At 37.9% G+C, this 13,810-nt stretch overlaps 1 protein-coding gene across 1 annotated transcript; it reads left to right on the forward strand.

The window, feature by feature from the left end:
* Positions 1 to 265: 265 nt before the first annotated feature.
* On the forward strand, positions 266 to 2,065 carry LOC129787685 (cadherin-related family member 5-like). Its single transcript, XM_055823414.1, has 4 exons — positions 266 to 500; positions 564 to 754; positions 814 to 918; positions 998 to 2,065. The coding sequence occupies exons 1-4, from the start codon at positions 303 to 305 to the stop codon at positions 1,707 to 1,709; spliced, it is 1,206 nt and encodes a 401-aa protein (XP_055679389.1). The 5' UTR covers positions 266 to 302; the 3' UTR covers positions 1,710 to 2,065.
* The last annotated feature ends 11,745 nt before the right edge of the window (positions 2,066 to 13,810 follow it).

Raw genomic sequence — 13,810 nt, forward strand, 5'->3', positions numbered from 1 at the left:
AATGGAGAAAATATTAAGAAGAAAATCTACTATCATAGACTAGAGGAATTCCCCTTTTAACACAGCAATCTCATCCCATTTCTCCGTAAATATGTCTGTCTTAAAATTTAAGATTAAATAATGCAAATATTAACAACATTGACCTTATCAGTTTTATCGTGTTAATTATAAGAAAGTATCATAATGCAATAAAAGATTACATGATTGCATTTCCTGCTAATGACTGTGATAAGATTAGAAATTTATTATTTCTTTCGGTATAAAAGACACTTCGGGAGCTTGAAAATGCAGTTCTAACCGAGATGTCAGCCATGAAAGTTCTTATTGTTTGCTCCATCGTCGTTACTTTTGCGACTTTTGTCGTGAATTGTGAAGAAATTCTGCCAGGAATTCCCATCAATGGGCGTCTGAGAAAATCACGAGCTTCATGGTTGGGAAGAGCTGATCAAACCTGTGGGGGTACCTTTGGAACAAAATGCAAGGATTGTCGCACCCTTATGGTAAGTTTGATGATTGTGTGTATCAAGAAGTCAGTTATTATTTTCATTTAATTTATTTCCTAGAATTGCGTGGGAACTGATCCTCCAATCAGCACCTTAAGCTGTGCTGAGAAAGATCCCAAAAAACCCTATTGTGTGAACACCGCTTGTTCAGCTACGCCGAATGACAGGGATCCCACTTGCAAGGATTCAGCTCAATCGGATTTTCTATGCACTGGAATTGGGTACTTTCCTGATGCCAGCAAATGCAACAGGTATGATAAATCAAAGTCATAATTTCATAAAGTTAGTTAATAAAAATTCTCCGACGTAGGTTCTACATTTGTCCAGAAACTGGAGAAAATAAGGCAGTTACCTATGAATGCCCTAATAACTATGTTTACAAGTCCAAGGCTCGTGGCTGTGTAAAGAAACGCGCGTAAGTGTTTACAAAGATCTTTGAAAATATCCTTAAAATGTTAAATGAACATTTCCTAACTTACTTTTTTTTTCTTCAGTGCTGCTGATTGCTATGCTGTTGATTGTTCAAAGACTCCCAATGAGTTTGGAGTATACTTGAAGGATCCTGCTTACTACTACTTCTGCCAGAAGGATAAAACGACATCTAGGGCAATCGTTATGAAATGCCCCGATGAAGACAACATGCAGTTTGATCCTAAAGTTGGATACTGCACATTCCGCTGTCCCAAGGAGGGTTATTATGTGAATGTTCAGGATTGCACCAAGTACTACTACTGCTACATTGTTGGATCAGCTTTCGAAGTGGCTGATATCAAATGTCCTGATGGCTTTTCATTCGATCCTCGTACACTAAAGTGTATCAAAACACCTGTACCTTGCACACCGCAGGTAGCTCCTCCGACAACTACTACCCCAAGTCCTCCTTCTACTACTCCATCATCCAGTACTGCTCAACCTCCATCCAGTACTGCTCAACCTCCATCCAGTACTGCTCAACCTCCATCCAGTACTGCTCAACCTCCATCCAGTACTGCTCAACCTCCATCCAGTACTGCTCAACCTCCATCCAGTACTGCTCAACCTCCATCCAGTACTGCTCAACCTCCATCCAGTACTGCTCAACCTCCATCCAGTACTGCTCAACCTCCATCCAGTACTGCTCAACCTCCATCCAGTACTGCTCAACCTCCATCCAGTACTGCTCAATCTCCATCCAGTACTGCTCAACCTCCATCCAGTACTGCTTAACCTCCATCCAGTACTGCTCAACCTCCATCTAGCAGTGCTCAGCCTCCGTCTAGCAGTGCTCAGCCCCCGTGCAGTAGTGCTCCGCCATTTAGCAGTGCTCAACCACCGTCAAGCAGCGCTCCTGGAGGTTTCTAATTCTATACCAATAATTCAGTACGACGATCTTAGCAAGAGCTGGTTTATCTTTTCCTAACTTTCCTTCTAAGGACAGCATATAGTAGTTTGTGTATCAGGAGCGTGTTAAGAATGATAAAATCTGTGTATTGTTCTTAATAAATTTGTTCTTAATTTAGTAATTAGCAAAAATATATTGCATTAATCTATAAAAAAAGTTTTTTTTTTGATTATTATAAAACATTTTAAATGGCTTTCTCCTGATGCTCACCATTTCATCCAGAGCTTTCAATTTAAATTCTAGAGTATATAATAGCTAGCTGCTTCTGAAACATCCCTCTAAGCCCTAAAAAAATATCATTTGTTCGCCATCTGAAGGACCGTGAATAAAACCCACGAGGTGATGAACGCGTTTTCGGGGGTGCAAAAAAAAGCTCACCTGAAAGGGATAATTAAAAACGAAGATGAAAGTCGACTACCGTTTCTTTGTTATCTCTGTAACACTCTGGGTGAGGGAGTCAAATTCACATCCTCCCCAGAGTGCCGTTCAATCGGCACTCCGGCAGCCAGTTAATTCTCACAGGTGAATGCAGATAGATTATTTTATGCGGATGTTAGTCCGATTTTCTCTCTCTCACACAGTTCAACAAAGCCCACCCAGCGGGGGTGCTTTTCAGGCGTCCCCCATCGATAGGAGCAATTGAGAATTGGAAGTGGCGAGATACCGGGCACATTTGCAAGTTGGGAGCTTTATCGCACATTTCCAATAGTTAAATTTTATCTCTTTTGTCAATTTTTACCCACACCCCCCACACCTCTCTCTCCATGCACGGGGGAGGTTTTTTTATGTGTGTTTGTGCCTCTTTGCACCCCCGCTTTTCATAGTGTCCAAGCTATGAGCGATGCACGTTTAGTGGAGCAAACACCGTGGAATAACAAGAGAATATAAATTGAATTACTCATGTTGTCTTTTGGAGCAGAGAAAGATGCGGATAAAGTTTTCTCTTTTTCCGGGAATGAAGGATTTTGCAGGTTTCATTTGGAAATTTTCTCGGTCAATAGGACTTAACAAAACTATCGTGAAATTGTGTTTGAAAAGCTTTTAGAACTTTTATGCTGCAAAATGATATATATTGGATTGTGTGAGAAAAAAAATGTTCAATGCAATTCATATGAGAGTATTTTTTTGTCGTTTAGAATCCTTCAAAATATTTTTAAAATTATTAACAAAAATGTTTTTATATCACTTTTAAATAAATCTGACTAAAAATTGAAACACATTTTACCCTCATAATTATTCCCCATTTACTACTTTATCCTATATGTAGGTATATACGCAACACATACATAAATCCACTACTTTGCAATATATGTATGTTGAGTGAATTAACGTTTCAATTAATCCACCCCATAGTAAAATATTATTCATTCGATGCTTTATGAATGATTTATGGGAATGTGACATTTTTATGCAGAATTCGTTTCACAATTTCAATTTATTGTACCAGGTTGGGAATGCAAATTACCACCGTATTTCATCGCCCAAAAGAGCTTTTTCTCCCTGTCGATTGAGGAAATGCATCCCGCTCTATGAATCTATATGTATGTGAGGAGGAAAAGCTCTCCATTCACTTCTATGCGGGAAAGTTGAAAAGGTCGTGTTTTGTGACATAAAATAATGGATATTGAAAGGGACATTGAAGATTGAATGCACTTTTTTAAGGCTTTTTTTGCAGCTCTATCCACCTCGATCATGCAGTTTCCATTTTTTTTTCAGGTGCTTTGAGTTGGTTATTTGGGGGTTATTATCAAATAATAAATTGAATGCCATGAAATGTCAGTTGGTGGTTATATTGCTGGGAAAAATGTTCCAGGTATGCTACCTTTATACCTACAGTATGATATCCATCTTGCTGACTAAACCATTTTTATGCTATACCCTTTCCCCATCGCATATGGAGAGCATTTTATTCCTTCCTCTCTGTTCACTTCCTCCTATACCATGTATATGGCAACATTTTGATTATCTGTCCCTGAACATGAAAAGTGAAATGAATTTGGACAATTTGTCTCTCATGTGCCTGTCGGTTTTTTTTTCTGTGTATTCTTTTTGTGAAATGCCATCTCTGCGATGCTGCCTGGAAAATTGCTTTTTCTGCGAATGATGCAATCGTTTGAGGGCAGGGAAATTACATGCACACATATAAATTGTCCACCATCGCGCATATATACCTGTTGATTGAAATCTCATTCGCAGCAAACTTTCATGTATTTTTCAATTTCACCATTTTGCTTTTCAAATTTTTACCTTGATGCCACACAACACAAAGAAAATGGGAAAACCGCATCAAAGGACACAGAAGAGTCTCTACTCTAATGATGAGAACCATATACCTCCGCAAATGACGATAATTTTGTACAAAATGAAAATGCAAGAGCGTGCACGAGAAATTTAATTATTTTCACTTAATAGCGGAAACCCCGGCAATGCAACTCAATTAATGAGTAGCACAGGAAGGAATCAGTTTTTTTTCGAAAGAGAGGAGAAAACTTTCCCAAGTTGGAAAAATTAAAAGGTGGTAAATAGTTACCTAAAGAAAAAAAAGTTCTTTTTAAGTTGGTTTTTATTCTTGCCACAATTGTTTTTTGTAATTCTTCTTTTTGCTTTGTTAGCAACAATTAAAAAAGAACAAAAATAAATTTTTACAAAATCATTTTAATCTTTAACAAAAATATAAACTTTTCCTTAAATTTTCTTTGTAGATGATTTTAATTGAGAAAAAGCTCAAAAAGCTCCAGAGAAGAAAAAATCAATCGTCTCGTTAAGCTTGAGAAGAGGTGGCTGCAGTGTGGATAATTTAGTGCCATATTCTGCCGAAGAAGCTCTTCAAATCAGCGAATCATTCAATCACGTCTCACATGAATTATTCACACATCGATGGAGAATTCCTTTGAATTGAGGGTGCAATGAGGAATCATGCATCGCGCCTTCTGGAACACCTTCGCCATACATATGCGGGATGTGATTTCCCATGGAATAGTTCTGCCATCAACACATTCCGCAAGGTGAGTATGCAATTCTGCGTCATATAGTATATATTGAAAGCCACGTGAGACAAAGGAATTATTCTGACGAGGTGAAAATGCCTCCTTCTCCCAGGAGGATCACCGGTGGGACTTCATAAAGAAAAAGGAGGTGGTACCAAATTGAGAGCATCCACCTTGTGAATCACGTTCTAAGGCGGGTGCACGGGCGAAGGGGGGGGTTGAGATGGAGAACACAGAAAAAAGAGCCAACAGCAAATACGGGTGGAATTTGTATAAAAGACTTTTCTCTATTTGCTCAAGTAATTTGATGGCCTCCGGCATGATTTTGCCGGAGCGAAAGAAGTCTCTCGAGCGGCAAAACAATCACAGAGGCGGGGGCTTGCTTTTTTCCTCTCTTTTCTATGGTCCCTCTCCTTGTGAGGAACAATTCCTCGATTATTGGCATTCATTTCGCGAGCGACAAAAGACCGAGGCGCGGTGTAATTTCGCATTTTCACTGTGTGGCGACGACAAGAGGCGCGACGAAAAGAAAAGAAGATCACATTCGTCGGCAATCAATCTTGATGCTGCCATGGGTTTGGGGTAAAGTGGGAAGAACCCTCCGCCACGAGACAAGATGAGTGTGGTGCTGGGGGAAAAGGCTGTGAGATAAAAATCCTTTCATGGTGTCGCTCATGAGACATAAGAAATGCAAATTCCATGCACCATGAGCAAAAATGGTTTTTTTTTTCGGGGAGGATTTCCGCGATTCTCAAGCGTCGTATATCTATCATCCACTCCCTTGGCACGAAGCTTGCTGAAAATTTAATAAGGGACTCTATATTGTATTCATTGCAATTTATCCTCAAGCAGAGTTGAGAATTTTAGATGAAATGTAAGGTTTCTTTTAAATAAAATTGCTTTTTAATCTTATTTTTTTTTATTGCTTCTTTATAAATTTCGTTTTGCGGATTCCTAAAAGTTTGATGATTTTTTTTAAACGTTAGAATAAAGATCAAACATTTCATTAAATGCCAAATGTTAGAAAATAAAAATTAAGTGATAGAAAACATGCAAAACGTTAGAATAAACGTCAAATAAAAACGACAAACCTTGAAAAATAAATGTCAAACGTTAGAAAATAAATGTTAGAATGGCAGAAAAACGTTAAATCTAGGAAAAGAAATGAAAGAAATCTAGAAAACAAATTGCACCACTTTTATCAACTCTTATCGTGAAGATTACGCAAGAAGATAAATAAAATTTTTCATCGTCCCTCTTGGGACGCATAAAAAGCGCCCCAAAGAACATTTTGGGTTCAAAAAAGGGGTCTATTAGAGAATTTTCATTCTTGCTGCCAATAAATGAGGGCTTAAATTAATGCTTCGCCATTTCAAATAATCAAGCACCGCGTGAGACAAGGGGATCAACTCCACAGAGATTTAAGCCGCCCTCGGATTAGCAATTGAGTTCCTCTGCGTGCATTTTGCGGGAAATATTTTTTTTATCCTTTTTGCCTTCTTGGGATGATGAAAATATTTTTTTTACAGTTGCGACTGAAATGCCTTTCGGCATGGGGATTGTTTCATGAGGGGTGGTTGGGGTGGCTGGAAAACTTCCAATCCAATCACTGTGTAATAAAGTGGTGCGACAAAAAAGGAACAACACCACCAAAAGTTAGACGCCGGGAAATTGTGAATTTTTCGGAGGAGGATGGTACGCGGTACCACCACACACGAGCTCCATTGACTGCATTCTCATCGTGTCTGTGTGTTTTTCATTTTCCACCGGAGAGGGAAAAAGGGCTGCAAAATAGGGCGGTATTTTTGAATTTTTGAGGAGTACGAGGATTTGGGTGGGATTTCTCCAAGTCGACGATGCTCGAGGCGTTCATGTATGAAATATTTCGCAAAATCTCCTGCCGAGTACTGTGCCTGTGTCATGTTAGGAATCACCATGAAAAGTGGCATCCAAAATCGCATTTTCAGGAAGTTGATCCCATGCTCGAGCTTTCCTTTTTTTGCTTTCTCTCTCTCCACAAACATATCCTCCCCCAAAAAAAGGACTTTTATCTCCATTCGCTCTCTCACTCTCACACGGAGTTTTTTTTATCTCTCCTTTGGCTGTGCTTTCTTTTCATTTTGTGCGCTTCCGACGCCCGTTTTCGGTGGTTTATGATTTCACTAAACGATTTATGAAGCGAATTATGACTAATAAGTTCTACTTTGGTGCTCTATTCCCATTCATTTCTCTCGCTTATTGTCTCATGTAATTACGCAACTCACAATTTCAGTGTAATTTCCTCGACTATCGCCACCCCCTCAACGCGCCAACATACATACAATATATAGGGTGAGATGCAGCCATTGCTATGGGGGCTCTTTTAGGGTTGACGCCACACGATTCCCCCATAAAATGTGACAAAACCAATAAAGTTTGATTGAATGTGTTCTTTTCCCATTGAATATTTTTGCCTGCAGTCGTCCAATGGTGAGTGACTTATTGGGATCATGGCGTGTGTTTGTCCAATGCCTCTGCAACATACTAGCTTGGCTGTATTTCCACACAAACCATATATAGCGGAGAGACCCACAGAGACAATTTTACCATAAAAGAGTCACTCTTTATTGTACCTTATCAATTTTATGGAAACAACGTAGTTATAAAACATTGATATAACTTTAACAATAAAAAATAAATTAAGCCAATATTGCTCCCCCATGGGCAACCACCCCTCCTAAAGCATCAACCCACCCATAGCACCTCCACACCGCACAAAAACTAACATTGAGTATGGGTGCGGATAAAAGTGGCCAAAAATACATGTGAGCCGCTGAAACTCTTACTTAATGGTGAACTCGTTGTTTGTTCTGGCATTTTAATGTGTGAATTTCACCCAACTTTTCCGGAAGTGCCACACCATTTGCGAGTGGGTGGGAAATTATCGCGCAAATTGATCATTTTTACGGCAAAGAGATAAAATTGCGGGGTTTTGTGGTGAATCTCAAACTTACCCAAACCACCTGCATTTTGGCACTTTATCCCTTCAAGCGTACAAAACCACACCCCATCCAGCCACCCCTATAGTGCCAGCAGTCGTCCGATTTTATTGACTTTCCACACGAAATTCCTCTGGTGGAGAGATCAAATAAAATTTGATATTTTTGGAGAATGAGAAAACTGTGCGGAAATTCAGGAAATATTTTATCACAACACTCGGCGAGGGGGTGAATGCACAGACAGCTCTTGCAGGCTATTTTGCTTTAAAAAATTTTCTTAGTTATTGAAAAGTCGTCGGAAAAAACATCCAGCAGAATAATTCAATATAAATTAAAAGAAAAATCATTTTTAGGACAGAAAAAAATTCTTTTAGTTTAAAATTTTATTTGGTTGGCATTTTCTTGACGATATAAAAACATCTTTTAATACATTTTCTTAAAATTTAATTTTACAACCCCAAAAATGCGATGGTCATTCATTTTATTTGTCTTCATTTCAACAATAAACTAACAGCATAAGTTTTACGATCTTCCTCCCCGATTCTTAACCATCTTTCCCACACACACACACACAAACTTTCATTGTTCCCCTCAATAAGTAAAAGCATATATATTTCGATTTAAGTTCTTTTACATTTCATCAAATTGTTCATTTTTGCAAAAGGGGCGGGGGAAGGAAAATGCGAGAATAGCAATAAATGCAAGAAACAACGAAGAATGCAATTTATTCGAAGATTTATCACCTCAAGATGCGAATTGTGAGAAAGTTTATGGAGTTTAATGAAAAAGCTCCACACTGCTCCTCACGATGCTGAATAGCAAAAGTACGTCGATCACGTGAATCTTCCTTATTGAAACTGGGTGGTGGTGGTGGCGAAGATAAATATCAAGTTGAGAAACTTCAATACTCATTAACGTCTCGGTGGGTTTTGTTGGCATAAATAACCATTCGTGCGGGAGGAAGTAGAGATATAAAAATTTTTACAGCTCTCACGAATCGTAGCTTTTGCACCAAAAATGCAAAAAATCGAATATTCCGAAAGCACATAACAGTGGGTTGAGAATTTTCACTGCCAACTCCTGCGCGAGGGGAGAACAATACGATGGTGTGGAATCTTTCTGCAGAACAAGGATGTTCCCGTAAGTTTACTAATAAAAGTTTTCTGTGAAAAATATTGGATTTTAATTTGTTTTTACGACTCCACTGAGTGTCGGGAGGAATGTGCGCCCTTTTCGATGAAATATTTGTTTTTTCCCACACCCTGATGGGGATGAAAAAAGAGAGGGAGAGAGAGAGAGAGGAAAAAAATCATAGAAACAATTTCGATACATTTTTCATAAGTATGTGTTGTTTGCAGTTCTTGCGCAAATAAAGTTTCTCACACAGAAGAGGTTTGAAAATTGAAGAACTGTGTGGATTTAATTGGGGAAATCTGTTATCACATATACATTCCATCCACAACGGGCACGGTACATTTGCCTTCCGCAACTGAGCTTTCCATTTCTCTCTCTTGGGGTTGTGCAGAGAATAACCCACTTCTTGAGCGAAAGTTCAACAATGAGCCATCCACCACCCAACCAATCAAGCACATCATCTTTCAATTTCAATTGCAAACTCTTCACTCTCATTCCCCCTCTTATGTGCTATATACCCTGTATCCCATCCACCCCCAGATGATGGCATTCATTGAGTGAGCTCATCTCTCACGATTCACTCCCATTCATTGAAACATTCATGTATAAGGAAGGTAAAGGGGATCCAGGAACTCCATGTAAGGGGGTGAGCCCCGGTTTAATTTTAATTGGAGTAGTTCCATCCAATTCGCAACCCTTTTGTTTTCCATCTTCACCCTCCCCATTGGGGGGATGTTCCCCAAAGCCATAAGTTTGGATTTCGGCACAAGAATTTATCGACCCTTAAGTGCTGCCTAATCTTTCCTTTCGTCGGCGATACAGGCAGACATTTTCAAATAAATAGAGACTTTTAGATAAATGAGTTTCACCTCCAGCTTGTGGAAGCACATTAAGGGATAAATGTTTTCTTTTTCTCACCGTAATCTTTCAATAATGAAATTGTTTCTAAGGAATTTTGAGGAAATTCCTCGGAAAATTAATCAGAATAATAAAAAAGGCGTTCTGAAAATCGTTGGGTCTTTCTTTTTTTCAAGGGTAGGATCCGTAATTTTCAGGCCTTAAGATTTTGATCAATTTTTGATCCTAAAGTTTAATCTTTGATTTTTTACGTATCTTCATCAGGTAATAATAATGTTGAAATATACGTTTTAATGAATTACTTGAAAAATTCTGCAATGTTGATTTTATGATGATCATGGATAGTTTAAGGATAGTTTTAGTATTCTGAAATTATTCAATCGGCTAATCTTATGCAAACTTCTCCACTACGTCTTAAGCTTTTATATGTCTTATGGGAAGTATGGTATGTTTTTATATATAGGTACCTTACAGTCCTCTATAATCCCCATGAACTTTGATCTCTATTTTGGGGTTATTGGGGTGCAAAAACTAGGTCGAAAATTTCCCCAAAACTTCCTCAGCAATTTGCACATGTTTCATGGAAAAGTTCCCCGTGGTACGTGCCCTTAGGTGAGACACCACACACGGAACTTTCTGCAAATGAAGATGATGTTTCTGATGACGATAACACAGGGGATGCGACTCCACACATGGGACGTGAAAATTTGGAATGTCGATTGAGTCAACATTGCGGAAAATTCCACCATCTAAAGCTCTTTGGATTACTCTATATACGAATTTGGATTTCCTTTTTGTGTGTATTGAAATTGTCTCAATGAAAGCTCCTGTGGAAGCTCCTTTTTTTCATTGGTCGCCATGCGTTCTGTAGAGTTGTGAAAAATGAAAGGATTATCAGAGCTCTAGATTGCATTTTCAATAACTCTCCGTTCAACTCTATCTCTCTGCACTACGTCCACCCAACCAACTAACGACTAGAGAAGTTTCGTCATCAGTTTAAGAAAGAGATTAGCACAAGTGGAGAATTATGGTGAATTTGTGGGCAATCGATAAACTCAAGGGGGTGGTGTATGCATTGCTATATAGAATTGAGAGCAACATGGCAATTTTGTAGCAAATCTATAGCTATTCTAGGAAAGTTTAATTTAAATTTCCATTAAGAAAAGCTTTCAAAACAGCTCAAGGACTTTAACATTTGAGATTTTCTTCGGTGTTATGTCTGTTAGAAACAAACCACTTGGCAGATTTTTAATTATTTAAGGTGGATTTTGGAGCTTTTGCACAAGTTTTAGAATACTCTCAGTTCAAATGATTCTTTTGGTGTACTCTCATCAAATGATGTTTAATTAAAATAATATGTCGTATGTGAAAAATCTTTTATTTCAGTATCAAATTTCAAATTGGACTGAATGTCATTATTCTCTAAAAACTTATTATACAATTTTTTTGCGCGTATGCTTCAACCCTCTGGTGGTGCTCTGTGAATCACCTAATGTGAAATTACAGGTGAAAAATATATATAGAAATGAATGAATGCAGATGTACGTGTACACGGTATGTCGCACACGATGCACCCTCTCTAGGGCAAAAGCGCGCCAATTTATGTCATCTCATCGTGCCTCCCGCTCTATGGGCCCCCATTGTCTCTTCCCTCCCGGAACAAGCGCATATAGTATTACAGCTCCGCCCCATTCTGGAGCTCCTTTGATCCCAAAAGGCTTACGTAAGCCGCACACCGTGTATTACACGTACAATAATAATAATTCAAGTCGTATTCTTGGGGAAACTTTATGTATGGAGCCACCCATTCGGGCAGGGTGCATATGTGACATGCGGAGGATATCTTTCCATAACGATATTGCATTTAATTGCACACCACCTCTATTTCACCCACTGTGACAGATATAAACACATGGTTTGAGATAAATTCACATAATAACCGTATTTTCATATCTTACCCTGTCTCCTCCATATCTTCTCTCCTGTACACCCTGTACAGGAGTGAGATTGGAGTTAATTTCATTTTATGATTCGACAATAAGTTTTCTTTTTAACATATTTTATTTTATTTTAAATTTTGAATTGAGGCACATAATAAACTTTTATGCATAAATGAGAAAATCAAATATTAATGCAATTTATGGTATTTTAAAAACTATGAAAGAAAAAAAAATAAAATTTGATTAAAAATAATTGTAGAAGAGTTTATAAAAGTTCTGTTTGAATTAAGATAGATTTTAGTCACAAATTTACTGGCTTTTTTGAAAGGACCTCAAGCGCTTGATATGGGCGAAGTACCTAATTGAAGGAAACGCAGAAAACAATTTTAACCTACCCAGTCTCGTAGGGAATCAAAAAAGGATAAAGAATCGCCAAAAATATTCACCATTTTCCACTGGGGTCACAATGAAAAAAGACAATAAAGTTTTGTAAAAATTCAAAAAAATTGGCCGCCATTCGCCATTTTGTTCATTTCAATGCATGAAGCATATGTTTCAATGCTTCGTCAATATGAGCTTGTCGATGAGAGTTTGACATTTCATTTTTTTTGGGAGAAAATAAAAAAAATTGCGTATTTTTTAATTTAATTATCGTGGTAAATGTGTTTTACGTGTTGTTCAAGAGTGATTTTTATATCTTAATACCTGAAGGATGAATTCCCTCACAGCTTGTGACCGTCTCAGCGAGCACATCATTGGTCGTGGAAAAGGTCTTGGGAAAGGTGGTGCCAAGAAACATCGTAAGGTTTTGCGTTACAACATCCAGGGAATCACAAAACCATCAATCCATCGTCTTGTCCGTCGTGGTGGTGTGAAACGCAAAGGATTCCAGCGCAGAGGATCTCTCATTTCGTGAAAAAGTCATCTTCAAGACGATCCACGACCAATGTTTTTGGATTGCTTTGTTTTGTAACGAGAGATGTGCTCGCTGAGACGGTCACAAGCTGTGCGGGAATTCATCCTTCAGGTATTCAGATATAAAAATCACTCTCGAACAACACGTAAAACACATTTACCACGATAATTAAATTAAAAAATACGCAATTTTTTTTTATTTTCTCCAAAAAAAAAATGAAATGTCAAACTGTCATCGACAAGCTCATGGCGAAGCATTGAAACATATGATTCATGCATTGAAATGAACAAAATGGCGAATGGCGGCCAATTTTTTTGAATTTTTACAAAACTTTATTGTCTTTTTTCTCTGTGACCCCAGTGGAAAATGGTGAATATTTTTGGCGATTCTTTATTCTTTTTTGATTCCCTACAAGACTGGGTAGGTTAAAATTGTTTTCTGCGTTTCCTTCAATTAGGTACTTCGCCCATATCAAGCGCTTGAGGTCCTTTAAATAGAAGGTTTATTTTCTAAGTTTTAGTGATTTATTCACGGATTTAATTTATCGTGAAAACTTAGCAAATCCACATAAATCCAAAGTTTTAAAATAAATGGAAGTTTTTATTTGAAATTTAAGTGTGAATGTTTCTGGTTAGAGCATTAAAAGCTCTACTTTTTTCACACAAAAAAATTTAAACTTTTAAATGACTAGCCTTCAGCAGTAAGTGGAATACTTACTGAAACTTCATTCTTTTCACTGTAAATTCCATAAGTTTACTTTTTGACGCTCCTATCTGTTGGGAACCAACATAAAACATCTTCACTTCATCAATTTTAATAAACATATAACTAGACAACTTGGCAATGTATCATGGAAAATTATGCTAAGAAATATAATTCAATTCCATCAATATTCTTTAAAAACTTTCCATACACAACTTCTTCTTCTGCCACAGCACAATATTTCAAGTGAATTGTTGAATAAGTGCCGGTGACTATTTCTTCTTTCCTCCCAAAAAAGAAGAAGAAAGGAATCACTGGTGGAATTGCATTCTCATTCAATAACCACATCTTGGTAAAAGTTGGGGCACGCAAAGTTGGGAGCTTGAAGTGGAGTTATGAAAAATTTGGGAT

Source organism: Lutzomyia longipalpis, chromosome 1 (assembly GCF_024334085.1).
Source record: "Lutzomyia longipalpis isolate SR_M1_2022 chromosome 1, ASM2433408v1".
Classification (NCBI taxonomy): domain Eukaryota; kingdom Metazoa; phylum Arthropoda; class Insecta; order Diptera; family Psychodidae; genus Lutzomyia; species Lutzomyia longipalpis.